The 27,242-nt window shown below is 46.4% G+C and overlaps 1 protein-coding gene across 1 annotated transcript in view; it reads right to left on the bottom strand.

The window, feature by feature from the left end:
- MPHOSPH9 (M-phase phosphoprotein 9) overlaps positions 1-27,242 on the bottom strand; it is a 217,289-nt gene that overhangs the window by 63,633 nt on the left and 126,414 nt on the right. The window contains exons 13-15 of the mRNA XM_082258440.1: positions 10,082-10,297; positions 3,959-4,006; positions 3,737-3,801 (exon numbers count right to left, since the gene is read on the bottom strand). Of these exons, the coding sequence (XP_082114566.1) occupies positions 3,737-3,801; positions 3,959-4,006; positions 10,082-10,297 (329 nt within the window). The remainder of the gene's footprint in view (positions 1-3,736; positions 3,802-3,958; positions 4,007-10,081; positions 10,298-27,242) is intronic.

The following is a 27,242-nucleotide window of genomic DNA, read 5'->3' as shown; positions in this document are numbered from 1 at the left end:
GCCAAAGCAAGACATCATAAAAGGCACTGAAGATGTCGGCCAATTTTGTCGGAGAAGCAGCTGCTCAGCCAATGTGGCATTCAGTCATGGCCAAAAGGGCCTTATGGCTAAAGCCGTGGGCAGCGTATATTGCTTCCAAACAGAACTGGTGCAGGATTCCCTTTTGTTAGGAAGGCTCTGTTTGGGGAGAAATTGGACAAAGCAATCTCCAGAGTGACTGGTGGCAAGTCAGGCTTACTTCCCCAAAACAGACAGACCGGGAGATCCAGAAACTTCACTTCTAGATTTCAGCAATCCAGGTCAAGAGATTTCAGACGGTCTCGCCAAAATTGAGATGGCCGGAAAACCTGGAGGGGTAACCAGTCTTCCTTTCTGGGGACAAGAAAAGGTAAACCTTTCTCCGCCCCCCAGAAAAAAACAAAATCCTTTTGACATAGGGCAGGCCCAAACACTCCCAGTGGGAGCCAGGCTCAAACATTTTGTGCCAGTTTGGGCAAACAGATGCCAGGACCCTTGGGTCCTAACTACAATAAAACCCGGCACTACTGGACTTTCTCTCCTCAGCCTCCTCAAGATTACTTCAAGAGGACAAAGATCCCAACATCGCCTCAAAAAAGCAGAAGCTCTTCTACAGTTTAGAACGTCACTTCAAGTACAGAGCGCAGTGGTTCCAGTGCCCCCTCGGAGCAGTATACAGGTTTCTACTTCACTCTATTCATCCTTTCAAAGAAAACCGGGGGGATGGAGGCCAGTAATAGACCTGAGAAAGCTCAATCGACATATCTGTCTAGAACGTTTCAAGATGGAATCTCTACAGACGATAATCCAGGCAGTACAACCAAAGGATTGGTTACTCTCAATAGATCTTCAGGATGCCCATCTTCACATTCCAATTCTTCCATCCTTTCAGAAATATCTGAGGTTTGCAGTGGGTCACCTACATCTTCCTTTTCAGTGGCTTCCATTCGGCCTATGCACTTCTCCTCTGGTCTTCACAAAGGTCCTGGTCTCTACCATAGCCCCCATCAGGGAAATGGGCCTATGGGTATATCATTACCTGGACAACATCCTCTTGCTCGCGGACAGTCAGAGTCACCTTCTTCCACAGAGGGACATCTTGTTACAGTCTTTGACACAGGCAGGGTGGTTGATAAACTATCAGAAGAGCCATCTCATGCCTACCAAGCAGATGATTTATCTTGGAACATTATTCAACACCAGTAAGGGTACAGTGTCATTACCCATACAGAAGGCGAAGACCATCATTCAAAGAGTTTCCAAGATCTTGCGCAACCCCCGCCTGACAATTTCTCTCTGTTTGAGCCCCATAGGTTCAATGACAGCATGAATCCCGATGGTGCCATGGTCACATTGGCATCTGAGGTACTTTCAGACCGGCTTCCTAAAACAGTGGAAGAAACAACGTCTCTCACAGTGCATCCTCAACATCATTATTAAAAAAGAATAGCGCGCAAATGCAAAAGAAATAACTACCAAATCTGAAGACAATCCATAAATAAAAATGGGGGTTTGGTCCCACCATATGGCCATATCGTGCTCAAGCCCACTACTGCGTCAAAGTACCCCATTATCAGTGGGTCCTACACTATCTATGAAAAAGAGATGAATCCAGCCTAACCCTTGGAGATAATACTCCTTGCTGGGAAGGATGTGCAAATGCACTACAGGGGACTCCTCCTATATCCACTTGATGGTGGACACTGATTGAGTACAGGTGTGTGGGGGGGTGGGGAGGGTTGCTCAACCTCGATAGTCTGGTCAGACCGAATACATAATAAACAGGCAAAACATTTGGGGGAGCATACCCATGTATTTCTAAAGCTGCTGCAGCTATGAACCAAAAGACATGTATATTAAAAAAGAATAGCGCGCAAATGCAAAAGAAATAACTACCAAATCTGAAGACAATCCATAAATAAAAATGGGGGTTTGGTCCCACCATATGGCCATATCGTGCTCAAGCCCACTACTGCGTCAAAGTACCCCATTATCAGTGGGTCCTACACTATCTATGAAAACATCATGCATGCGCAGAAGTCTTCATTGGTGGACAAAGCTTCAGAACCTCTCCAAATCTGGACAGTTCGGTTCCCTCTCCTGGACCACAGTTACTTCAGACGCCAGCGGAAAGGGGTGGGGAGCCCATTGCGAGGAAATTGAAGTCCAGGGAAGATGGGTCTTTCCAAGCCGAGGGCCTAGCCTCGAACGTCCTGGACTTGAAAGGAGCATTCCTAGCCCTAACCTCTCTAGCCCCCCCACATCAGTGGCAAGAGAGTCCTTCTACGACTGGACAACAAGGCAGCAGTCTCCTATATTCAAAAACAGGGCAGGAACTTTTGCAGCTTGTCCGGGGGAAGAAAAACCCTCGCCGAAGCGGATTCCAGGGTCAGGCCCAGACAATCCAGTTTTAAGGATGGTACCAGGGCAGATTTTTTTAAATTGATGTTCCAACCGAACTCTTGTAGAGTCCGTACAGTAATTGTCAAGTCGCCCAACAGGGCTGAATGGGAGTCTGCTCTTAAGATCCCTGTTGTCGCAGCAATGCCAACACCGGAGCTAGCACTTTGGTGAAGACCCTGGGAGCGGAGGCGAAACCAAAGGGTAACGCCACAAATTGATAAAGCTCTTCTCCTACAGAGAAGTGAAGAAAACGCTGGTGTCCAGCGAAAATAGGGATGTGTAGATATGGATCCTTGATATCTATGGAGGCCAAAAAGACTCCTTGGTGTAGAGACGCCACTATCATGCAAATGGACTCCATTCAAAACATCTGTACCCCCACAAAGCAGTTCAGAGCCTTGAGGTCCAGGATTGTACGTACTTTGCCTTTTTTCCTGGGCACAGTGAACAGGTTTGAATAGAACCCCTGAAAGCGTTCCCGAGAAGGAACTGGCACAATCACCCCTTGTGACAGCAGATCTTGTACCGCCTCTCGTAGATCCCTTAACCGGTCTGGAGATAGACATAAATTGGACGGGAAGAACTTGTCCGACGGTTGAGACCAGAATTCGATCTTGTAACCCAATCAGGTCAGTTCGTGGACCCATTTGTCCTGAATCAAGGAAGTCCATGGTTCAGGAAAGAAGTGAAGACGTCCCCCCACCCCAGTCCCAAAAAAATAGCTAAGATCAAAGTCCCAACAGGGAACTAGGTCCTACTCCTAAACTAGGCAGAAACAAACTGAAGGCTATAGCAGAGTGTGTGGGTGTATGCCTGCAGGGACTGCCCCATAGGCGTGGTACATTTTGTCCCTGCCCAGTGTCCTACTCCTGTAGGGGGCAGCATATCCCAATGGTCAAGAAGAATTTGGAGCAGCGTCAGTCAATGAATGATAGAGAAATAGGATCTAAAAAGGAAGAATCCAAGCAAGTTTACAGAAATAAATCTGAAATCCCTGGGCCTTCTAAATGCTTTGACAGGCAGTGTTTAATGTTACTACTGTTTTTTTTTATTATATATAGTAAAAGTAGAATACTCATTTTTCCTGCCCAGGGTTTGTGACTGGATTACTTACTACAAACTCCTACAAACGTCTGCTTAAGAAATACCAATATGCTGATTTCATATTACTTTTCAAATAATACATATCATTCTATATTTTTTTTTCTAACAATACATACCATTTATTTTAATGTGAACTTTCTATATTATTTTTTCAAACAAAACACTAACAGACACACTATTGCCAATTGACTTGTAAAGAAAACACCATTACCTTCTAAGCTCCTTCACGTCAGTTTGTGCATCACACAACTTATTTTCAGTCATGCCTAGTGTGTCCTGAAAAGATATAAGGTAAAAAGCCGTTCTGAGGTCCTGTACTTATTTGTGGAAACTTTTTTTTTGCTATTGGATATGGAGCTGCCTATAAATGGCACACAATACAGTGTCAAAACTCCCTCAAAGCATGTCAGTGTATAATACAAAAGTTTCTTACTTTAACCCTTTCATGTTCCTTTCCAAGCGATTCATATTCCAGCAGAAGCTGTAAAACAAAATTAATCATGTTAGATTTTAAGCAATATTCTTTTTTTCTAATAAAACCCGACACCTTTTCTACTGTATGTATCCCTGACTCCTATTTTCACCCAATGGAGGCTCACCCTCTGTTTTTCCACTTTCATGTCTCTTCCTCCAACCCCTTTTTACATTTCTCCCTCTCCCAACTTCCCCCATTAGGTCACTTATTCGCAAATGCTGACACCTTCAAAAGGCCCACTATATTTTTTGCATATTGCTCCTGTATATTTACCTATTGCTCTTGCCTGTTTCAGATCACCCTAACTTTGATTGTTACATCTATCAGAAGTTCTAGCCCTGCACAAACATCACTGTTTTTAATCTTTTATAACCAAAAAAAAAAAAAAAGGATTGCTACAGAAAAGATATAGACACAACATTTACTTTACAGACATTTACCAACTGCCGAATTCAAGGAAACAGAAAATATTCTAGGTCAATGAATGCCAACAAACAGCCCACACAACTCCTAGCATGAAACAAAATTATGCACTGTCAGCAGTCGTCAGCACACGTTTGGTTTTTTTCCTGTGTAGCTTGAGAGCGTTAAAATAGACAACATTTTGTTTGTTATATAATCTTCCAACAACTCGAAAAAAACTCCTTTAGAAGTGGGAGGTGTGTGGAAGATTTAGGTTTGTTGAGTATGTGGCCTGTGGGCTTAGGGGGCTGAGAGAGCCCCTAGCTAACCAGGATCAAATCATGGTTATCCTGCGCCTTATGTCTTCGCACACTGCCATGATGAGCTTGTTTAAGCTACATGGGTAATGAGTCGTTCCTAATATGCTTAGGTTGACCAGTCGGGAAGAATGTTTGACCAGTAATCTCAGTTAGCAGACTTTATACATAATGACAGCCTGGATTTCCCACTATTAATTTTATATACTGGGAAGGTTGTTATTGTTATTTTTTGTAATCTTTTATTTTGTTATGAAAAGGAGATGTTGTGTGTTGCTAAGTATAATGGCATTTGTAATCTTGGTCTACTTTTATAATCTTTGAATAAACATTATTGAAAGAAAAAAAAAAAATAGACCACATTTTCTGTCACTAAGTAAAAGGAGTTTAAAATTGAAAAATAGAAACCAAAACAGTGAAAAAACAGACTGGTAGACAGTACAGATACTTGGCAGTAGCCCAGTGCCCATTCATAAATTATATGTAATCAATTCTAAAAAAACAAATCATGCCTATGTACCAGCTTTTTGGCTTGTGAAATCCACCTCTTTATAGCTTGTGGCCCTAGTTCCTTTTGAAATATGGCAGTTTGGAAACTGGAAAAAAAACTCTTTCAAGAAGAGTAGTAGACAACTTGGCCCACCATATCATGTTCAACAAACATCATGCCTTCAGATTCAGCTTGGAAATGTGCCAGTATTCACAGCTCAAGCCATCCCCCTCCTCAAGAGGAACAGAACTCCAACCAGAGGGCAAATTACTAGTCACCAGTATTGCCTGCAGTCTGTCTGAAGTAGATCTGTACCCAGTCAACTACTTACCATGCCTTGTTCTGCACTGTGTCTCTGTCTGGAGGCAGCCATTTTGGTAGAGGTAGGGCTTCCTCATGTTAGAGCCTCCACCAAGGAGAACAGTGAGCAGCTTATCCGTGGCATTGTTGAATCTCACTCCAAAGCTGCCGAGACTAGAAGTCAGAGGCATTAGTGCCTTGGATCTCAAACTGCAGATATACAGCCACAAGGCTGTAGACACAGGAATGCTTAGGCACCTTGGTGTTAAGAAAGATAACTTTCTTTTGGTTTACAGTTCAAGGTTTTATATCATAACCTATTTCCTTAGATTTTGCATGCTGCGTGCCCCTGTGTGAAGCCCAACAACCTTCCAATCAAATGATATACTGTACCAAGGGGCAACAAGAATCAAAGTTCTATCTTATACCAGCTAAGCAGACAATAATAAATGCCTTGGAAAGTGTTGCATCCCTTTTTCAGAGGTGAGATCTAGATTAGATAAATGTGTGATTTATGAGAAATTTACTAGTAATCTAAAGCTTGGCCATACATGGATAGAAAATCATTTGAAGAAGTGTTTCTATAAGCCAGATTGTTTGACTTTAGAAATGTTAGTGAGCGCATTTTGTTTTAGGCCAACAGAAATCTCCATCATGTCAGAATTTTGTTGCGTAATCGAATGATTATCTAAACATTAGTAGATAAATCATTAGATAGTCGTTAGATAATCGTTAAATAGTTAGAAAAAACATACAGCGCATGTGCATTGATACACAAAAAATGTACCATTCATGTCGTTAACCTCCCTGGCGGTATGATTGTTTCCGATTTTAGGTGCTGAAAGCAGTACAATTATTTTGCTAGTAATTCTTCAGGACGTGCAGCCCAAACCAACTATTACATAGGATTTCTTTTTTACTGTGCGTTCTTCTTTATAACATCTCGGGTATGATAAAGTTTGAGCGTCACGTCGCAGGAGACGGAAGCCAGGGCTCACAGCATCGGGCGGAAGATCCGGCCGCCATATGCTGCAGGGACACATCGCGGGATCCCGGGGACAAGGTAAGTAACCCCTTCCAGAGTCCAGCGATGCTCGCCGGCGGTACCCTGAGTGTGGCTCGGGGTTACCGCTAATGGCACTAAAATTGAACCCCGAGCCACACTCGGGAATACCGCTAAGGAGGTTAATAAACGATAATATGTCGAGAAGTGTGGAAAACAATTTGATACAATGATGGCGTTAACACAGATCTTTACCAAAAACGAAAGTTTTTTCGAATGATTTTCTAACCATGTGTGGCTAGCATTATGGTCAATCACAAAATTCTTCCATACTTGCAAACCTGAATCAGTCACACCATCGAACGCTCCCATTTTAAAAAAACACAACTCCGGCCAGGTTTTCTTTTTTTTTTAAACCCCTTGTAATTTTTCTCCTTTTAGATTAGTTTCTTCCTTACTTGTCTAATAATCTAATTTATTGAGCCTAAACTCTTCTTTACTACAGGAGCTAACACTAAAGGCAGTCCTCTGCCCTTCAACAGGAACACAGATGATATTGTTCCCCTTCCATTCCTAAAGTCGAATTACATTTGTTCCTCTCTGTATACAAGGAACTTTGCCTCTAAGCACTCATGCAAATTATCAACAGTCAAATTATACAGCTTTTTACAAATGACCAGTTTGATATCTATAATCTAGTGTTGACCTTTTAAACGATGTTAATTTTTAACAGTTTCTTGGTAACACTGAGGGTTTATTTTTTTCCCCCTCCTAATTTTTCCTATTTGTTTGTATGTTATAGATTTACGGCACCATACTCTTGTCCACATATCACATGTGCATGTAGCACGTAGTTACAAGTTGTGAACTATACCCCCATCAATGATTTTGATCTCACATCTTACAGGATGGCAGTGAAAGACAATGATCCCCAATTCACACCATCATAGTCAGGTAATTTAGAGGCAATTTAATGATTTGTGGTACAGGAGAAGAATCATGAGATTTCAGGCCCATAGGCTTTTACATGGAAACGCCTAAAAAAAAGCACGTGAATGCATTTTTTTCAAAAGTTTTTTAGGCGCTCCTATAAAAGTCTCTGGTGACAAAAATTAGCAATTCTGCACCAAACAAGTTTATGTACTTTGAGACTCATGAGACAGGTGACCCAATGCTTAAGTAGGAACTGGTCTATTGAGAATAACGGGCTGCTTCATCTTGATCACTGTAACACTTGGGGAATACTGCTCAGACGTGAATAGAGGCTTAGGTGAGCCTTTTAACATTCCTTGATATGGAGGATGCACAGTCACTTATGGTAGAGGGGTGCATCTAGAAGAAAAGGAAAGTCCTACTTAAAGTCAGACTCATTACAGAGGTAAGGGACATCAACAAGGGGCTCAACTCAAAGGAGGTATCATTGTCCCTGTATTAGAAGCGCAATGGGGAAACGGCAGAAGGGTGGTCAATAGTGGCATGTAGCAAAAAAGGTATGATTATTTCAATGAAACCGAGTATTACTTACTAAAACAGCACACACCATTGCAGCAACAGTGCATGCTGAATACATCAATATGCTTTTTTGTTGGGCTTTAACCACTTGCCGACTGGGCCATAGCCAAATGACATTTACAGCACGGTCGGCTTATTCTGGCAGGGCGCACAACGTCCTCCCAGAATCGCGCTTCCCTGGGGCACGCACACTGAAGTGTCTGTGCTCTTGACCCAGCGCATCATGGATCGTGGTAAAGGGCCTATGACAGCAGTCCTTTACCACGTGTTCATTCTGATCGTTACCACGTTGATCAGTTGTCAACAAACCGGCGCATGTCTGGTTCAGTTCTCTTTAAAAACAAAGGATTCCTGCGAGCTACCTGTCCCTGTTAGATTCTTAAAATGCCGCAAACACTTCACTTCTCATAAAAAGTGTAAAAATCTAAAATCTATAAAATTGTGTTGCGCAGAATAAAATCTGTATAATAAATGCTCTTAATAAATAATTGCATAAGCTGGTACAACCAATGATGTCCTTCCTCAAATAAAAGTATAAGCCGAGTTTTTCAGCACATTTTTTTGTGCTGAAAACGTCCCCCTCAGTTTATACTCGAGTCAACAAAAAAAAAAAAAAAAAAAAAAAAAAGGTCCCCGGCTGGCCCGACGTGCTTTACATTTAAAAATGGCGCCGGCCGGCCCCAACGTGTCAACGCGCATGCACCGCCGCTCGGGACAGGCCGTACACGTTCTGCCATTTCCGGGAATAGCTGAACGTATATGAGCTTTCCCGAGCGGCGGCGGCGCATGCGACGCGTCGGCACCGGGCGGCGCCATTTTTAAATTTAAAGTGCTTCTAAAACAGGTAAGTGAAACATGGCCGCACTACCTGCCATTATGGGGGGCTGCGGGCATACTACAAGGGACGCAGTGCTGCGGGCATGGTACACCTGTACCATGCCCACAGCACTGCATCTCCTGTAGTATGCCCGCAGCCCCGCATTCTCTTGTACTATGCCCACAGCACTGCATTGTCCTGTACCATGCCCACAGCATTGTCCTGTACCATGCCCACAGCATTGCCCTGTACCATGCCCACAACTTTGCCCTGTATTGTCCTGTACCATGCCCGAAGCCCTGCATTGTCCTGTACCATGCACGCCGCCCTGCATTCTCCTGTACAATGCCCACAGCCCTGCATTCTCACCCTAGGCTTATACTCGAGTCAATCATTTTTCACATTTTTTGTGGTAAAATTAGGGGCCTCGGCTTATACTCGGGTCGGCTTATTTACTCGAGTATATATACGGTATTATATATATATTTTTTTTTCACCCTCCTCTCCATAAAAGGTGGTGTTTTTTTTGTAGTCCACGGAGATGGCAGGGAATAATGCTCATTGATACCAGTTTTTTTTTGGCACTTCTCATATATAATAAAATGCTTTCAAGTGTATATTTAACAGCCAAGAGAGCAAATAGGATACGTTTAGTGTAAAGAGTTTATATACACTTTAAATCACATACCTCCTCATTAAAACAATAAATCAAAAGTGCAATAATGCTGATTCATTGTCCAGTCAGCAGAAAGTTGTACTGTTGGGAAATATGGAGATTGCCATTTTAAAATTAAATTTAGGGGCCAAAAAACTGACTCAGCTGTTGGTGACAGGTCAAGATGTCTGCAGCAGAGAAGGTTGAACCACACATGGCATAGGCTGAAGTCAATTTGTGGAAAAAAAAGTTGAATTTTAAAGAAAATAGAAACTAGGTTTAATGCGGCAACCATAAATATACAGGTCATTGTGCCCTTCAAGTGCAACAAATAATTATGTGACATGACATGAAAGATTCAGCCTGCATAAAAAAAAGTGGGATATGAGAACCTTTCAGTGTTACTTATAATAGGGGAATTCAACTTTTTGTGGATATACTGTTTGCTAAAGTCGAGGATGCACTTTTATTACAACTTCTATGCAAAGAGTGTACCATTTTATTTACCATATCAGCAAAAAATAATCACCAGGGCAAAAAAAGAAAACGGAGGCCACTGTCTATATACATCTCTTTTCAACTTACATCTTGAAACATTTTGTGCTCTTGCTTTATTCGTTCATCTTTATCGTCAGACTGTTTGAAAGCTTTTTCAAATGACCCTTCAACTTCTTTGAGCCTGAACTGTAGTCGGCTAATTGCGTTTTCCTTTTCCTTGCTCCTTGTCCTCATTTCCTCAATGTGCTCTTGCAGATCTTTTGAAGTATTGCTGGCACTGTAATATCGTTCTTTCCACTCAGCCTAGAAAATGTTTGTAAAATTATGCAAATTGAATAGAAGCATGTTTCTTTAGTTTCATCTTTAGTCTGTTCTTAGAAGATATAGGATAGCCAACACAGTGATTGCCTATAAAAGATATTTTGCCACCCATTAGGTAGGAAAAATATACATATTTGCTTTATTATGAACTATAAATCTTGCTTGGTATAGGGACTCATCAATACTTTTCACACATACAGTTTCACAAAATAAATCTGCACCACCTGAGATCACACAGATTTTTGAATGAAAGGCTAAAAAAAAATGTAATATGTTGATCCAATGGATAATAAATATACTGTAGTCTATTTTCAACATACAAAATACACTGTTAGGTGTAAGCAACATAAGGACACTAGAAGGCAGAAGCCGCTTTTTCTATCAATAGTGTGTAATCAGTGACGCAGGCGCTGCTGACTACACACTGTCAGCCTTGAACAGCAGTAGCAGTCAACAGAAACAATTTATGCTGTGAGCATGTAAGCAGTGCCTAAAGCCAGCCATAGACTGTTCGAATATCAGCTGGTTGAGAAGGGATCGGCCAAGATTCGAACCATGTATGGGCAGGTGTTCTAAAATTTCGTCGGACCCATGAAAATCCCGGACCCTCGTCACTTCCGGTGACGCTACGTCATAACCCAGCTGATGCGAGCCCCGGTGCGCATGCGCACAAGGCATTTTCAAGGTCCGATGAAATTCTAAGACTATTTACTATTTAGTATGAGTATTCACTTCCTTCTCGCCTCCTCTAAGTCAGCTCTGCAACATGTTCCTTGCTCGATGACGCAGCGGTGTTGTAACATTATCCCGCAGCGGTGTGTGCGTCCCACCTCAGCCCCTCCTCCTCTCAGTCAGCTGTTCGTAAGTCTTAGAATTTCATCGGACCTTGAAAATGCCTTGTGCGCATGCGCACCAGGGCTCGCAGCAGCTGGGGGTGACGGAGCGTCCCCGGAAGTGACGAGGGTCCGGAATTTTCACGGGTCCGACTAAATTTTAGAACACAGGCTGAATGTACCCAAGTTGATCAATTGATCAACTCGGCTACAACCAGCCTGTCGAATTTTACATGCGATTATTGCTAGCGGCTATCATAGCCGCTAACAGTAATCACTGTGTTCTCTCGGGAGGGATTGCTCCCCCCACCGCGAGAACAGATTGGCTATGCAGGAGGAATTTCCCCATCAACACGGACTGTCTGGATGGGGAATCAAGCAATTTCCTTTCCTGCAATCCGTGGTTGCAGGAAAGAAAATAACTCCATATATAGTTGGCGCAAACATTGCATGCATACAGAGCCCTCTTTTGTAGGATCTTGCTTCCACTTTCTGTCAGAAAACTCCTGCACACTAGTTGCCATATTTTCATATGGACGGGTGCATATACCCTAAGAAAGGATTCGTAGTGTGGTTTGAAAGCTGTTCTGAAAATATAAGTAACTATAAGAGTCTGCAAGGTAATATAGAGAGTATTGGCGCCTCCCTTATAAATAACAATAAGAAATGTGAAGCTGCTCTCAATTTAAGTATAATTGACTTAAATGGAAATCAAGGAAATAATGAAGCGCTAAAACAGATGCAATAGATATTGTAATAAAAAATCACCAAAAAGTGCTTAATATCTGTGCAAAAATGGAAATGAATTACCTATAAATATAGGTGATAGTGCAAATATAAACTTCACCGGATGGTGAAAAAATAGAATTTTTGTAAGAACTTACCGTAAAATTCTTTTCTCTGAGTCCTCTGACAGTCGCCGACCACTCTTACAATCTGCACGTCTGGGTATTGGCCTTATCCACAGGAGTAAACTAGGCAGAAGATTTTGTTAGAATATACACAAAACTTTGCATAGACACACCTACAGGGGGCTGTCCCTCTGGTCCAATACCCCCGGCTAGCTGTATTCCCAATTCAGTTTGGTAGCAAGCAGTATAGAGATCCATGAACCCCAAAAGAGGGGCGGGGGGCGGCGACTGTCAGAGGACTCAGAGAAAAGAATTTTACGGTAAGTTCTTACAAAAAATCTATTTTCTCTTACGTCCTCTCATACAATCTGCACGTCTGGGACGTCCTAAAGCAGTGTAGATGTGAGGGGTGGGAAAAGTAACAGTCAAAAAGGCAACGCAGCACCCAGGTGAGAGAAAATATCCTTTTCCAAACCAGAAAGGTAAGCACTGGGCAACAAGAAAGCTCAACAGGAGCGAAAACCCAGGAAAACAAAACAAAAAAGGAGGAAACCCCCGACAGGAGGAGACAGGCCAAAAACTACCCTGTCTCCCCTAAGGCACTGCCGCACTCAAAAACTTTGCGGCCAAAAGAGGCATCTGCTGATGCCAGGATATCAGGTTTGTAAAATCATGTAAAAAGTATGCACAGACGACCAAGTCGCCGCTTTGCACCCAGAGTCACTGACGCCTGATGGCGCAAAACCCCAGTCGCACTAACCGCTCTGGTAGAGTGCGCAGTGACAGGGAAGGGTGAAACCTGATCCCTAATCGAAAAGGCCTGAATAATCGTCTGTCTGAGCCATATAGAAATGGTAGCCACAGACGCAGCCGTACCCTTCCGAGGTCCCTCAGGAAGGACAAAAAACAATCTGACGGTCTGAAGGATGCAGTAGACAATAGGGAAACCCTGATCGCCCAGACCACATCCAAGGAATGCAAGGCAAACCCCGTAGGATGCTAAGGCTTTGCACACAGCGAAGGTAAGACAATGTCCTCGTTGAGATGGAAGTCTGAAAACACCTTTGAAAGAAGGGCCCGATGAGGTCGCAAGACCACTTCATCCCTATGAACAACCAGAAAGGGGGAGCGGCAAGACAGGGCCGCCAACTCCAACACTCTGCGAGCAGATGTGATCGCCACCAGAAAGGCAACTTTCCGTGACAGCACCGGCAGAGGAATCTCCCGTATGTTTTTAAACGGAGGACGTTGCAAAACGGACAGAACCAAATTTAAGTCCCAAGGGGGCAAGGGTGCCCTCCTAGGGGGAGCCAGATGACGCAACCCTTGCATAAAGGTGCGGATCAAGGAATATGACGCCATGGGGCGTTGAAAACAGAAGGGCCAGCACAGAGAACTGGCCCTTATTAGTGGTCAGCGCGCACCAGTGTGCAGGAAAGCCAACACTCTCACCCCCGAAAAGGAGCGAGGATGGAAACCCTGCGACTCGCACCAGGCAAAATAAACCTTCCAGGTATGATAGTAAATCTTACCTGAGGAGGCCTTCCTGACCTCGAGCAAGGGAGGAAAGACCGCTGACGAGATACGTCTGTCTCTCAAGACCTGGCTTTCGACGGCCACGCCGTCAAGCCAGCGATTGTAAAGCAGGATGGAAGATCGGCCCTTGAGACAGAAGATCGTCTCTTAGCGGGAGCCGTCAGGGAGGCTCGGCGACCAGTTGCATGATGTCCGCGTACCAAGACCGACGCGGCCAGTCTGGGGCCACCAGAATCACCAACCTTGGTTCCGAGACCAACCTGCGAAGGAATCTGGACAACAACTGAATCGGGGGAAAGGCATAAATCAGCCGATACTGATGCCAAGGCACTACCAACGCATCCGAGGCGTCCGCCAGAGGGTCGCGCGTTCGTGCTACGAACCTTCCCACCTTGTTGTTGAGACAAGATGCGAACAGATTCACGTCCGTGGATTCCCAACGCGTATGCAGCATCCGAAACACCTCCAGGTGGAGGGACCATACCCCTTGGTCCAGGGTCTGGCGACTCAGATAGTCCGTCTGCCAGTTCTCTACACCTGGAATGTGAACTGCCGAAATCGCCGGGACCTGCGTCTTGGCCCAGGACAGGATCTCGGCCACTGCCATGGCCGCCCGGGCACCCCTGGTGCCCTCTCGGCGATCAATGTAAGTCACCGCAGTCGCGTCGTCCGTCTGGACACGCACTGGGCAGCCCTGAAGTCGATCCGACCAACGGAGCAAACAGAGCCTGATTGCCTGCAGTACCAAAACAGTTATCGGCAGGGAGGATTCCCCCTCCGACCAAGTGCCCTGGGCAGACAACTTGCCCAGAACTCCACCCCAGCCTAACCGGCTGGCGTCCGTGATGACCACAGGCCATAGCAACGGACGAAAGGACTTGTCTCCCTTCAGAGCCGGAGACTGGAGCCCCCACAGGAGATCCGATCTTACTTGGGGGCTCAAAGAAATCCTCAGTTCCAAAGACTGAGGATGTCTGTCCCACCTGACCAGCATCTCTGCTTGAAGAGATCTCGAGTGAAAACTGTGCAAATGGGATTGCCTCGAAAGCCGACTCCAGCAAGCCCAAAGGACCTCATGCAGGTCCGAGGGGAGGAGAACTCGTTGTCCCTGAGGGACCTGACCTCGCCCTGCAGGATCTGGAGCTTGTCCTCTGGAAGCAAGACCTTCTCCTGGACGGAGTCCAGAATTATCCCAAGGTAAGGGAGGCGAACAGAAGGGGACTAAGTCGACTTCTGAAAATTGATGGACCACCCAAACTCCCGGAGCGTCTGAACCCCGATCGACAGATCGCGCAACAGAGTGGCACTAGGGCTCGACCTGAAATAGGAGATCGTCCAGGAAATGGAGGATGGCAATTCCCTGTACCCGTAACAGGGCTAGAACAGGAGCCAACACTTTGGTAAAAAAACCCTGGGAGCCGAAGTGAGGCCGAAAGGCAACGCCACGAACGGATAACGCTCCTCCGCTATTACGAATCGGAGGTACCTCTGACGACCCCCGTAAATAGGGATGTGTAGATACGCATCCTTGAGATCGAAGGATGCCAGGAAATCCCCTGGACTCAGGGATGCCACCACTGACCGGAGGGACTCCATTCGGAACTTCTGAACCTGCCCAAGGCGGGTTAGAACTATAAGTCCAGAATCGGACACACCTTGCCCTCCCTTCTGCTGTGAACAGATTCGAGTAAAAACCCTGAAACCTGTCCTGCCGTGGAACCGGCACGACCACCCCTCGGGTGAGGGAAACCTGAACCGCCGAAGAGATCTCGGAAATGATCGGGGGTGGACTGAAGAATTAAGGGGAAGAGTCTGTCTGCGGGGCGAGATCGAAACTCGATCTTGCACTCCGAACGAATGAGTTCACGAGCCCACCTGAATCTTGGACAGCCAAGGCTCGGGAAAACAACTCAGACGTCCCCCCACCACAGAACGGGTGAGGGCGCCCCTTCAGGACAAGGCGGACTGAGCCGCCGTGCCAGTGTTAGTGGCTTTTGACTTGCCCGCCCAAGGCTTCTTCTGGCCACTAAAGGCCTTGAAGGACTTACCATTGTCATGTGCCTTGAAGGCACGAAAGGACCCCTGGTTAGGTTTAAAGGAGGGACCCCACTTGCCACGGGATGAATGTGAGCCCCTTTACCAGATTATCCAGAGAGTCCCCAAAAAGACGACCCCCCGCATAAGGGATGACAGACACTGTCTACTTGGAAGACTGGTCGCCGACCAGCTTTTGGAACAAACGATGTGACGAATCGCAATTGCGACTGCTGAAAGTCGTGCAACTAAAGGGGCCTCATTTGATCCACCATCTCCAGAGCAGCAGGAGAGGTGGAGTCAGCAATTAGGGCACGCTCAAGCACCTAGGCCCACTCCACAACAGCCTGAGAGACTATTACCGAAGCGAACACGGGTTTCAGCAAGGAACCCCCTACCAGATAGATGTGGCGGGAAAGAGTTATCACCCGCCTATCTGCGGGTTTTTTTTTTGTTTTTTTTTAAAAACACCGGAAAAACCTCCACGGGCATTAAAGTGCCTTAGTTAAACCTGGACACAGTGCGGTCCACCTTAGGAGCCGCAGTCCAGCGAGAATCCACCGGATCCGCAAAAGGATAACGGTACTGAAATCTCTTGGGCACCACACACAATTACATTTCAAATGACGCCATTGTTCATTCACGGTATCGTGAAACTCAGCGGGACAAGGAGAACCTGACCTAATTTTTGGGCTATGCGGGTCCCAAAGGAAGACCGCTTACCGCATCATCAAAATTTTAAAGTGTCTTTAACAGAGCTATTAGGCTCGGACACCACAGCGCGGTCCCGTGCTGATCCGGAGGAGGAATCCTCCCCTTCCACATACGAGAGGACTGAGACCCCCAGGGAGCACGCTGTCCGTGGCAACAAAATCTGCCTCTGAATCAGAAAACTGAGAGGGCATAGGCCTTTTCTTAAAAGCCCGGTCAGGCATCAACAATCCACTTATGACGCTAAAGTCGCAAGTGCAGCAGTAAAGGAGACTATAGCAGAGGATTCAGGAGTACCTGAACCCTCAACCAGATCTGGGGGGGAATTTGCTATTCTGGGACTCCATATAGCAATCACAATTTTAAAGGACGCTGGCCCTTTAAAATCGGCGGTATCCGCGGTCCCCACCACAAATGCACCATAAATGAAGAGCAAGTTCTATGTTGCAGGAAACTGCAAAAAAATGAATGCCAGCAGGAATGCAGGCCAGGAAACACAATAAAAATCCCCCCCCCCCCACAGTGTGTTATACATGCTGATCGATCTGCATGTGAATAAAGAGGAAGTGACCTCCCGCCTCTAGAGGCAGACACAGCCCTGAGCCACAAAAAACGGAATTTTTGTAAAATCTTACCTGTAAAATTCCTTTCTCTGAGTCCTCCGACAGTCGCCGCCATCTTCATATTCGTCACAATGGGGTATTAGACTTTGCTCCGAAGGAGTAGCTAGGCAACAGAATATGTTAACATTAAAGCTTTTAACACATCCCACCCCCAGGAGGTGGTCCCTTCAGTCAATACCCTCCTATTTCCTGCATCCATATCTCAGTTTCAGTGGAATAGCAGTAGAGTATATAACCAAACCCCAAAAGAGGGGCGGGGGCGGCGACTGTTGGAGGACTCAGAGAAAGGAATTTTACAGGTAAGATTTTACAAAAATTCCGTTTTCTCTTACGTCCTCCGACAGTCGCCGCCATCTTCATATTCGTCACAATGGGGACGTCCCAAAGCAGTGCAAACATGAGGGGTGGGAAACGCAGCCGCGCCGTAAGGCAACGCAGTCTCCACATCAAAGAAAGGAACCTTACCAAAGGAAGGAAACCAGCTGGGCAACATGAAAAAAACTTGCTCAACAGGAGCAACAACCCAGGAAAAGCAAATAACCCAGGGATAAAACACGTATCCCAAAACAGCCAGGGGTCCAAAACAAGGGACCCTAAGGAACTGCCGCACTAAGAACCTTGCGGCCAAAGGAAGCATCTGCCGGTGCCTGAACATCCACTTCATAGAATTTTGTGAAAGTGTGCACGGTCGACCAGGTCACCACCTTACACACCTGGGCCACAGAAGCCCCATGACGACAGGCCCAAGACGTACTCAGAGATCTAGTAGAGTGCGCCTTCACAGGCATAGGGGGAACTTTTCCCTGCAAAGCATATGCCTGTTCAATGGTCTGTCTGATCCATTTGGCGATGGTAGAAGCCGACGCCGCCATGCCCTTCCGAGGACCTTCCGGAAAAACAAACAAAGAGTCCGTCTTGCGAAAAGACTCAGTCGATTTAAGGTAAACCCTTATCGCCCGAACAACATCCAAGGAGTGCAACCTCACCTCCTTCGGATGCTTAGGCTTCGCGCAAAGCGAAGGCAAAACAATATCCTCATTGAGATGAAATTCCGAAACTCGCTTCGGAAAAAAAGAAGGGTTAGGTCGCAAGACCACCTTATCCAAGTGAATAACCAGATACGGAGACTTGCAGGACAAAGCCGCCAGCTCCGACACTCTACGAGCCGAAGTGATCGCCACCAAAAAGGCGACCTTTTTGGACAACATAGACAACGAGATCTCCCTGATCTGTTCAAAAGGAGCACGTTTTAACGCGGAGAGAACGAGATTCGAATCCCAAGGAGGCAGAGGTTCCCTCCTAGGAGGGACCAGATGTCGCACCCCCTGAACAAAAGTGCCAACCAAGGGGTTAGAAGCCACAGAACGTTGAAAAAGAACGGCCAGCGCAGACACCGGACCCTCGACCGTAGCCAGCGCCAAACGCTGGTCGACACCCGTTTGAAGGAAGGACAACACTCGAGAAACTGAGTACGTGCGAGGTGAAAACCCCCTGGACTCACACCAGGCAAAATAGGCCTTCCAAGTACGGTAATAGACCTTCCCCGAGGAAGGCTTCCTCGCGTTGATCAAAGTGTGAATGACCTCAGGAGAGAGACCCCTATCCTTCAGGACCTCGGTCTCAACAGCCAGGCCGTCAAAGCCAGCGACTGTAAAGCAGGATGGAATATCGGCCCTCGAGACAGGAGATCGTCTCAAAGTCTCCGAGTGCAACCTGCAAAGGAACCTGGACAGCAATTGAATCGGTGGAAACGCATACATCAGTCGGTACTGATGCCACGGGGCCACCAATGCGTCCGACGCGTCTGCCCGAGGGTCGCGCGTCCTTGCCACGAACTTTTTCACCTTGTTGTTCAGACGAGACGCGAACAGGTCCACATCTGGAAGACCCCACTTCGCGCACAACATCTGGAAGACAGCCGGATGGAGAGACCATTCCCCCTGATCCAGGGTCTGGCGACTAAGATAATCCGCCTGCCAGTTCTCTCCTGCCGTTATCGCCGGGACATGCGTCTCAGCCCAAGATAGAATGTCGGCTACTTCCCGAGCCGCTCGGGCACTCCTGGTGCCCCCTTGGTGGTTGATGTAGGCCACCGCCGTGGCATTGTCCGTCTGCACCCGAACCGGACAGCCCTGCAGTCGGTCTGTCCAACGACGAAGGCAGAGATTTATCGCACGCAATTCCAGAATGTTGATCGGAAGGGAGGACTCCCCCTCCGACCAAGTTCCCTGGGCGGACAGAACGCCCAGAACACCACCCCAGCCCGACAGGCTGGCATCCGTGGTGATCACTGTCCACGAGAGAGGACGAAAGGACTTGCCCCCTGACACCATCGGGGACTGGAGCCACCACAGAAGATCCCTTCTGGTGCGATGGCTCAACGAGATCTGAAGATCCAGAGATTGCGGTCGCCCGTCCCACCTGGACAGGATCTCCGCTTGGAGACCCCGCGTGTGGAACTGGGCAAAGGGGATCGCCTCGAAGGCCGAGACCATCAACCCCAGACATCTCATGCACGTCCGCAGTGACGAGTGTGGAACGTCCCTGAGGGACCTGACTTCCTCCTGAAGAGTCCCGAGTTTGTCGTCCGGCAGGAAGACCTTCGCCTGGACCGAGTCCAGGATCATTCCCAGGTAGGGAAGACGAACCGACGGACCCAGCGTCGATTTTGGAAAATTTATCGTCCAACCAAACTCCTGTAGAGTTTGCATCGTGACGGACAGGTCCTTTTCCAGACCCTGGCTGGTCGCAGACCGAACCAGAATATCGTCCAGATACCCCAGGACAGAGATGCCCTGGGCTCTCAACAAAGCCAGAACCGGTGCAAGCACCTTGGTGAAAACCCGTGGAGCCGAGGAGAGACCAAAAGGTAACGCCACGAATTGGTAATGATCCTCCGCAATGGCGAATCGCAGGTACCTCTGGTGACCCTCGAAAATCGGGATGTGAAGGTACGCATCCTTCAAATCGATGGAGGCCATGAATTCCCCCGGAACCAGGGCAGCCACCACCGACCGCAGGGATTCCATGCGGAACTTGCGAACCCGCACAAAGCGGTTCAGAGCCTTCAAGTCCAGAATTGGATGAACCTTGCCCTCCTTCCTGGGCACGGTGAACAGATTTGAATAAAACCCCCGAAATCTGTCCCGATGAGGCACCGGAACCACCACTCCCTGAGCCCTCAGGTCCCGCACCGCCAAGTGCAGATCCCGCAAACGCTCCGGAGACAGTTAAAGATTTGAGGGAAAAAATCTGCTCTCCGGCCGAGAGAGAAACTCGATCTTGTAGCCAGATTGAACGATCTCCTGAACCCACCGGTCCCGAACGCGGGCCAGCCAGGGTTGAAGAAAACCGAGCAAGTGTCCCCCCACCCCAGAACTGGGTGAGGGCGTCCCTTCAAGCCGCATTGTTATGGGCAGCGGGTCCGGACTGACCGGACTTCTGCTTACCAGACCACGGCTTCTTTTGGGAGCCGTGACCCTTGAACGGTTTGCCCTTGTAGTGCGACCGAAAGGCACGAAAGGACCCCTGAGAAGGCCGAAAATTAGCATGCTTCTTACCAGGAGCCCCCTTAGCCTTGGGGAAATGGGGCAAGAGCGTGCTCTTACCGCCCGTGATCCCCTTTATCAACGTATCCAAGGATTCCCCAAAAAGGCGAGATCCATCATAAGGCAGATTGGCTAGGGTCTTGCACGAAGACTGGTCCACAGACCAACACTTTAACCAAACCAGGTGGCGAGACAACACGGCCACGCTGTGTACACGTGCAGCCAACGGCACTAAATCCAAGTCCGCATCACACAAATACATGACACCTTGATGGATTTGATCCACCATATCCAATGTCGCCGGTGAGGCCGAATCAGCCACTAGGACGCGCCTAAGCACCTGCGTCCAACTCGCGACAGCCTGGGCTGCCATAAGAGAGGCAAACAGAGCTTTAAGCATCGAACCCGTAACAGAATAAGTATGACGGGCAAGAGACTCCAGTCTCCTATCCGTGGCATCTAGGAACACCGGAGTATCTTCTGCAGGAATCGCAGTGGATTTATTCAAAACCGCTATCGCGTGATCCACCGGGGGTGGCACACACCACCGTTCATCAGTGGTAGGCGTGAAAGGATAACGCAGCCTGAACCTACTTGGCACAGCAAAAGGTTTGCGTAAATTGCGCCATTGTTCCTTAACAGCGCGCTGAAAATCATCAGTGCAGGGAAAGACCTGCGATGTCTTGCGTCTTTTCTGAGTCCCATAAGCCACCAGGGCAGCAGGAGGACACGGTTCATCCTGCAAACGCAGCGTTTGTTTAATAGAAGCAACCAATTCATCCATGATTGCAAGCTCTTCAGGCGAGCCAGGGGGAGAAATATCAACCCCTTCAACCTCAGCCTCCCCCTCGGACCCCACGAGATCCAGGGAGGAACGGGACCCCGATAAGGAGATCCCAGCCATAGCAGCCCCATCACCATCACCCTCTGAATCAGAGGACATTGAAACTCTGGGTCTTTTAGTGGATTGAGCAGCCACAAGCATCTGCACCTGAGCAGCAAGGTTAGCCACCACCTCAGCCAAATCCCCCCCTGGGGGGGAAACAGCAGTCCCCTGGCTACCCACCAAGGTGGCAGGAAATTTGCCTTCCTGAGAATCCATTGCCCCAAAAAATATGCTAGAGAATAAAGGGTTAACTGCCCCTTTAACAACCGCGGCGAGCGCAGCCCACCGCACACACACACACTAGCACAAGCAGACCCCCACAGGGATAAAACTGAATACAGGCAATGGATATAGGAAGAAAATAGGATTCAACCTGAAGAGACCACTGCTGCTGCTGCCGCCTCGATCGGTGCACCCAGGAAAGAGGAAGAGATGAATCAGGGCGCTCTATTAAAGCCTATGGAAGGCTACAAGAAAATGGCCGCCCGCAGTGCAAACATGCGGCCGGGGCGAGCGCAGCCAAAATGGCGCCGTTTGGCGCCGAAACCGCCGCTCCCCCACTACTGTGAGGACCGCAGTATAACACTACAGCATGTAAAAAACATGGCGGACCGTCGCAGCGATCGCTGTATTGTGCCCAAACATGACAAAACATGCCCCACAGCACACAGCCTGTCACACATCCCACAGTCTGACACAGATAGTGCAGCACAGCCCCCCCCCCCCCTTGCAGCCCACAGCATGCAGCCAGAGCGATAGGGAGCCAAACAGTGTGAACAGAGGCAGGTTACACAGTCCCAGACTGACACCCCCCAACAGACAGGTCCCCACACAGATACACTTACCTAAATGGCGTGGGGAACCCGCACAGGCGAACAAGCCACTGCACATGTGGCAGGGAGAGTCGCATTCAGGACGCCGAAAAATCGGGGTTAAGAAACCGCACAGCGTCCAGCCACCTCACCAAGCATCCCTGCACCGAACAGGGATGGGTCGTTCACTGTGCCAGGAGCGTTACCTGGCTGAACGCTCGATGGCAGGCTGGGAAGCCACTGACCCACAACCTGAGACCAGGGGAATCAGCCCGAGACCCAGCCCGCACGAATCCTCTTCATCAGAAGAACTAACTAATGCTGACAAAAAGAACAGCTAAGTAAAGAGAGAGAAAAAACTCAAACAAAAAATCAAAAAAGAAGATAAAGGCTGAGGCAAAATGCCCCAGCATAGAGAGATCCAGCTACTCCTGACAAGCTAGACATTGAAACTGAGATATGGATGCAGGAAGTAGGAGGGTATTGACTGAGGGGACCACCCCCTGGGGGTGGGATGTGTTAAAAGCTTTAATGTTAACATATTCTGTTGCCTAGCTACTCCTTCGGAGCAAAGTCTAATACCCCATTGTGACGAATATGAAGATGGCGGCGACTGTCGGAGGACGTAAGAGAAAAATGGTTTCCAATGCAAGTCTATGGGGAAGCTCTGGGAAAATGGCCGCTGTCCACATAAGGACATTGTGCCCACACTAAAGATGGCGCCCGATCGGCGCCAACAGCATTGCAGAAAATGGCTGCTGCCCTCACAATGAGGCCAAACAGCCTGCCCACGCCTAAAATGGCGGCCGCTCGGTTTCGCGCCGATTGCAGCCCCCACACACCATGTACTATACCCCAAATAGTTGCACAAGCACCTCAGGGACATATGAGACCCCTGCAACCCCCATACAGCGGTGGAACCGCCGCAGCGCCCCCGCAGGGATCGGGAAGGGACACACAGGGACCGCACTTACAGACATGAGGGGGACATTACAGAACCCATACCGAACTGCCACCCCCATAAACAGAGAGCCCACATACACACCCCGACAGATAATGCCATAGACAGAGAGGTAACATGGTACTCACCGGTCCAGCGAAAACGTGGGTACCGCTCTGTGACAGGAAGCCTCCCACTCTGGGTGGTGGTGCCGTCAGCCGAAGGGGACGCGAGCAACACGCAGCGTAGCGCAGAAGATAGCAACTTCGCAGGCTCGTCCCTGAGGCCAGGGACATGGTTGTTTGCGAGGCCTGGGCGTACACATAACCTGCTAACGCTCGATGGCAGGCTGGGATTCCATAAGGCTCTAGAATAACCAGTGCGATTCCCAGCTCCGCAAACGCTGTAGTCTTCCGAAATCCGACTAATTAAGCTCAGGAACAAGTAAAAAGCTATCTTTTTTAAAGTAAAAAAATAATAAGAAGAAAAAAGGCTGAGACTGCAGCCCCAGCCAGGGAAGCCAGCCTACTCCTATGCTAGGTAGAAACAAACTGAATTGGGAATGCAGCTAGCCAGGGGTATTAGAAGAGGGACAGCCCCCTGTAGGTGTGTCTATGCAAAGTTTTGTGTATATTCTAACAAAATCTTCTGCCTAGTTTACTCCTGTGGATAAGGCCAATACCCAGACATGCAGATTGTATGAGTGGGTGGCGACTGTCAGAGGACATAAGAGAAAAATATATATACAAGTAAAGTGCTGGTGCTCTATCCTTCTCAAGTAAACAATCCATGTGTTGTGAATAAGTGCACTAATGTTTATAAATAAATAAATAAATATATGCTTCATGGAATCAAAAATATAAAGGAAAATTAACTCCAATACAAACAAAAAAGAAGGATGAAGGTGTGAATTTAATATGTGTTAAATACAAATATAAACATAAATATGGAAGTGACACACCATATAAAATTTACAAGACTGCAAAATTGCCAAAAAAGTCCATAGGAAATAAATTATAAACATTCCAAAGCAAGTGATTTCTTGTGCGTTTTCCTTAAAGTGCTTCTTCTCTTAGTGGGGTGCCAAAGTGACATAAGGGGTATCTGATCCTTCACCCAGTGAGCTGAGGTCACTTACCAGATGCACCCAGGCCTCAAAGGACCTATGGTGCAGGTAGAACTTTAAAAGATCTTTCAGCGACACCCTCCTCCTAGGTGAAGATTCAGGGTTTTTTGTAAATGGATGGCTCAAAGCTCCTGTGTGGATGGCTCAGATTCCAGGTGACTCAGAAAATACAGGTAGAAAAACTCATGGTGCAGTATGTTTTTATTAAAATAAAATAAATAGAAGAAAACAACTCACATTTTCTGGTGCCACACAGGCCCTTGACACAGGCAATGTAAATATGAGAGGGAAGGGAGCCGCTAGGAGGCCATTCCTTCCTTTCCGCGTTCCACACTGTAGTTTACCGCAAACCGGATGTGACGTCAGACATGCTGCACCTCAATGCATTTCACTACTCAAGTGTCATCATTTATATATATATATATATATATATATATATATATATATATATTTTTTCACCATCCAGTGAAGTTTATATTTGCACTATCACCTATATTTATAGGCAATTCATTTCCATTTTTGGACAGATATAAAGCACTTTTTGGTGATTTTTTTTACAATATCTATTGGGGTTGTGATTTTATATCTATTGCATCTATGTGTTAGCGCCTTATTATTTCCTTGATTTAACTATAAGAGTCTGTCTTTGATAAAAAAAAATTGTGTTTGTGTGATCCCTGCCCTATACAAAATAAACTTTAGAGAGGACCTTTCTAAAATTTAGAGATAAAAGAAAATTGCTACAAATGCCCTTTTAAAGGTGCAGGTATTCATCACTTTACAGTAAGGTAAATTATCTACCAATCTAGACAATATACTATTGGGTTGATTTACTAAAGGCAATAAGGCTTGTAAATGTGGTGAGAATTCCCTTTGCAAAGAATACCCAATTCTGTGCAAAAAAAAAAAAATATATATCTATATCTAAACACATATTTATCTCTCTCTCTATATTAGAATATATATATATATATATATATATATATATATATATATATATATATATATATATATATATATATATATATATATATATATACACACACATACATACAAACACACACACACATATATATACAAAAGTGGTCCCCGGGTTACAAACAAGATAGGGTCTGTAGGTTTGCTCTTAAGTCGAATTTGTTTGTAAGTTGGAATAGGTACATTTTTTGAGTGTAGCTCAAGCCAAAAGAAAGTTTTTTGAATAGCATAGGGAAGGTTTAATACACCTGTACCATTTGTTTTGCTGTCTGCACCCCTGTTCAGAAGATTTCACCTCACTTTCTGTCCCTATGACAACTGGATTTTGAAACTTTTGGGTTGTTGTGGAAACAAGGATTAGTGATAAAGCTTCACTGGAAACACCTTTTTCCGCATGATAACTGTTTCAAGAGTGAATTTCCTTTCCTAGGGCTAGAATTCCTCTCACCTCCTGTTGTCTCCCTCTGTTTGTAAGTAGGAGTCGTTTGTAAGTCGGGTGTTTGTAACCCGGGAACCACCTGTATATTTTTATTTATTTATATATATATATATATATATATATATATATATATATATATATATATATATACACATATACATACACACATGCATACACATTTATTTAATTATTATTTTTTTGCTTGCACATGATTGAACGATGAAAGTCAGCAGATCTTTCTAAAAAAAAAAAAAATCATGTAACGTAAACAATCTATTTGCCTTTGGTAAATCAACCTTGTTTTCTATTTTCCTGAAAAGGTTGGCATCCTGCATCAAATATCAGGCTTGAAGGAACAAAAAATGTGATTTCTGACTTACCGTAAAATCCATTTCTTTGATGTTCATTGACTGACACAGCTCCTGATCTTCTTAACTATTGGGTTATACTGCCGCCTACCAGAGTAGGACACTAGGCAGAAAAAACAAGGTCTGGTTATGCCTATGGGCAGTCCCAGGGGGTATACTCCCTTTCTCTGCTATAGGTTTTGTTACAAGCAGTGTCAGAAGAATTACAACTCTACAGAGGGGTGGGTGCTGTGTCCATCAATGAACTTTAGAGAAATCAATTTCACGGTAAAGTCAAAAATCCCATTTTCCCTTTCGTTCAATGACGGACACAGCTCCTGATCTTCTTAACCATTGGGACGTCCCAAAGTAGTGTTAAACATCAGAGGTGGGAACAGCGAAAAATAAATTCCCAAGGCTAAACTATAGCCAACCAGGTAAACAGGAGCTCAACCAACACAACTGGAGCCGACCTGAAAAAAAAATGGATTTTTGACTTATCGTAAAATCCTTTTCTCTGGAGTTCATTGACAGACACAGCTCCATGTTCTTAACCATTGGGGTATGCTGCCCCCTACAGGAGTAGGACACTAGGCAGGAAAACATGTTAACATGCCTATGGGGCAGTCCCTGGGGGTATATACCCACACACTCTGCTATAGGCATTCAGTTATGTTGCAAGCAGTGTCAAAAGAAAAAAAAAAAACCCAAACTAACCTCATATATAGAGGGGCGGGTGCTGCGTCTGTCAATAGACTACAGAGAAAAAGATTTTACGGTAAGTCAAAAATCCAGTTTTCTCTATCGTTCATTGACAGACGCAGCTCCATATTCTTCTTAACCATTGAGACATCCCAAAGCAGTTTTTGCATGAGGGGTGCGAAAACAACGCAGAGAAGGAACATAATTTCCCAAAGGCTAAACTTAGCCAACAACTGGAGCTCACCTAGAAACAACATACACCCTCAAAGAGAAAAAATGCTCTTTTAAACAGCAGCCTGCAAAACCTTGCAGCCAAAAGAAGCCTCTGAGGATGCCAACACATCTACTTTGTAGAATTTAGTGAATGTGTGCACAGACGTCCAAGTTGCCGCCTTGCAAACTGCACACTAGCAAAATGCGCCTTCACGGGGAAAGGTGGAACCTGACCCTTAAGTGAATACGCCTGTACCACCATCCACCAGATCCATGTGGATATAGTTGCAGCAGACGCAGCCAATCCCTTCCGAGGTCCTTCCGTGAGGACAAAAGGAGAGTCTGATT

The sequence above is a fragment of the Pelophylax lessonae genome, assembly GCF_965119305.1.
Source record: "Pelophylax lessonae genome assembly, chromosome: 1".
NCBI lineage: Eukaryota > Metazoa > Chordata > Amphibia > Anura > Ranidae > Pelophylax > Pelophylax lessonae.
This window is presented reverse-complemented; position numbering and strand designations above follow the sequence as displayed.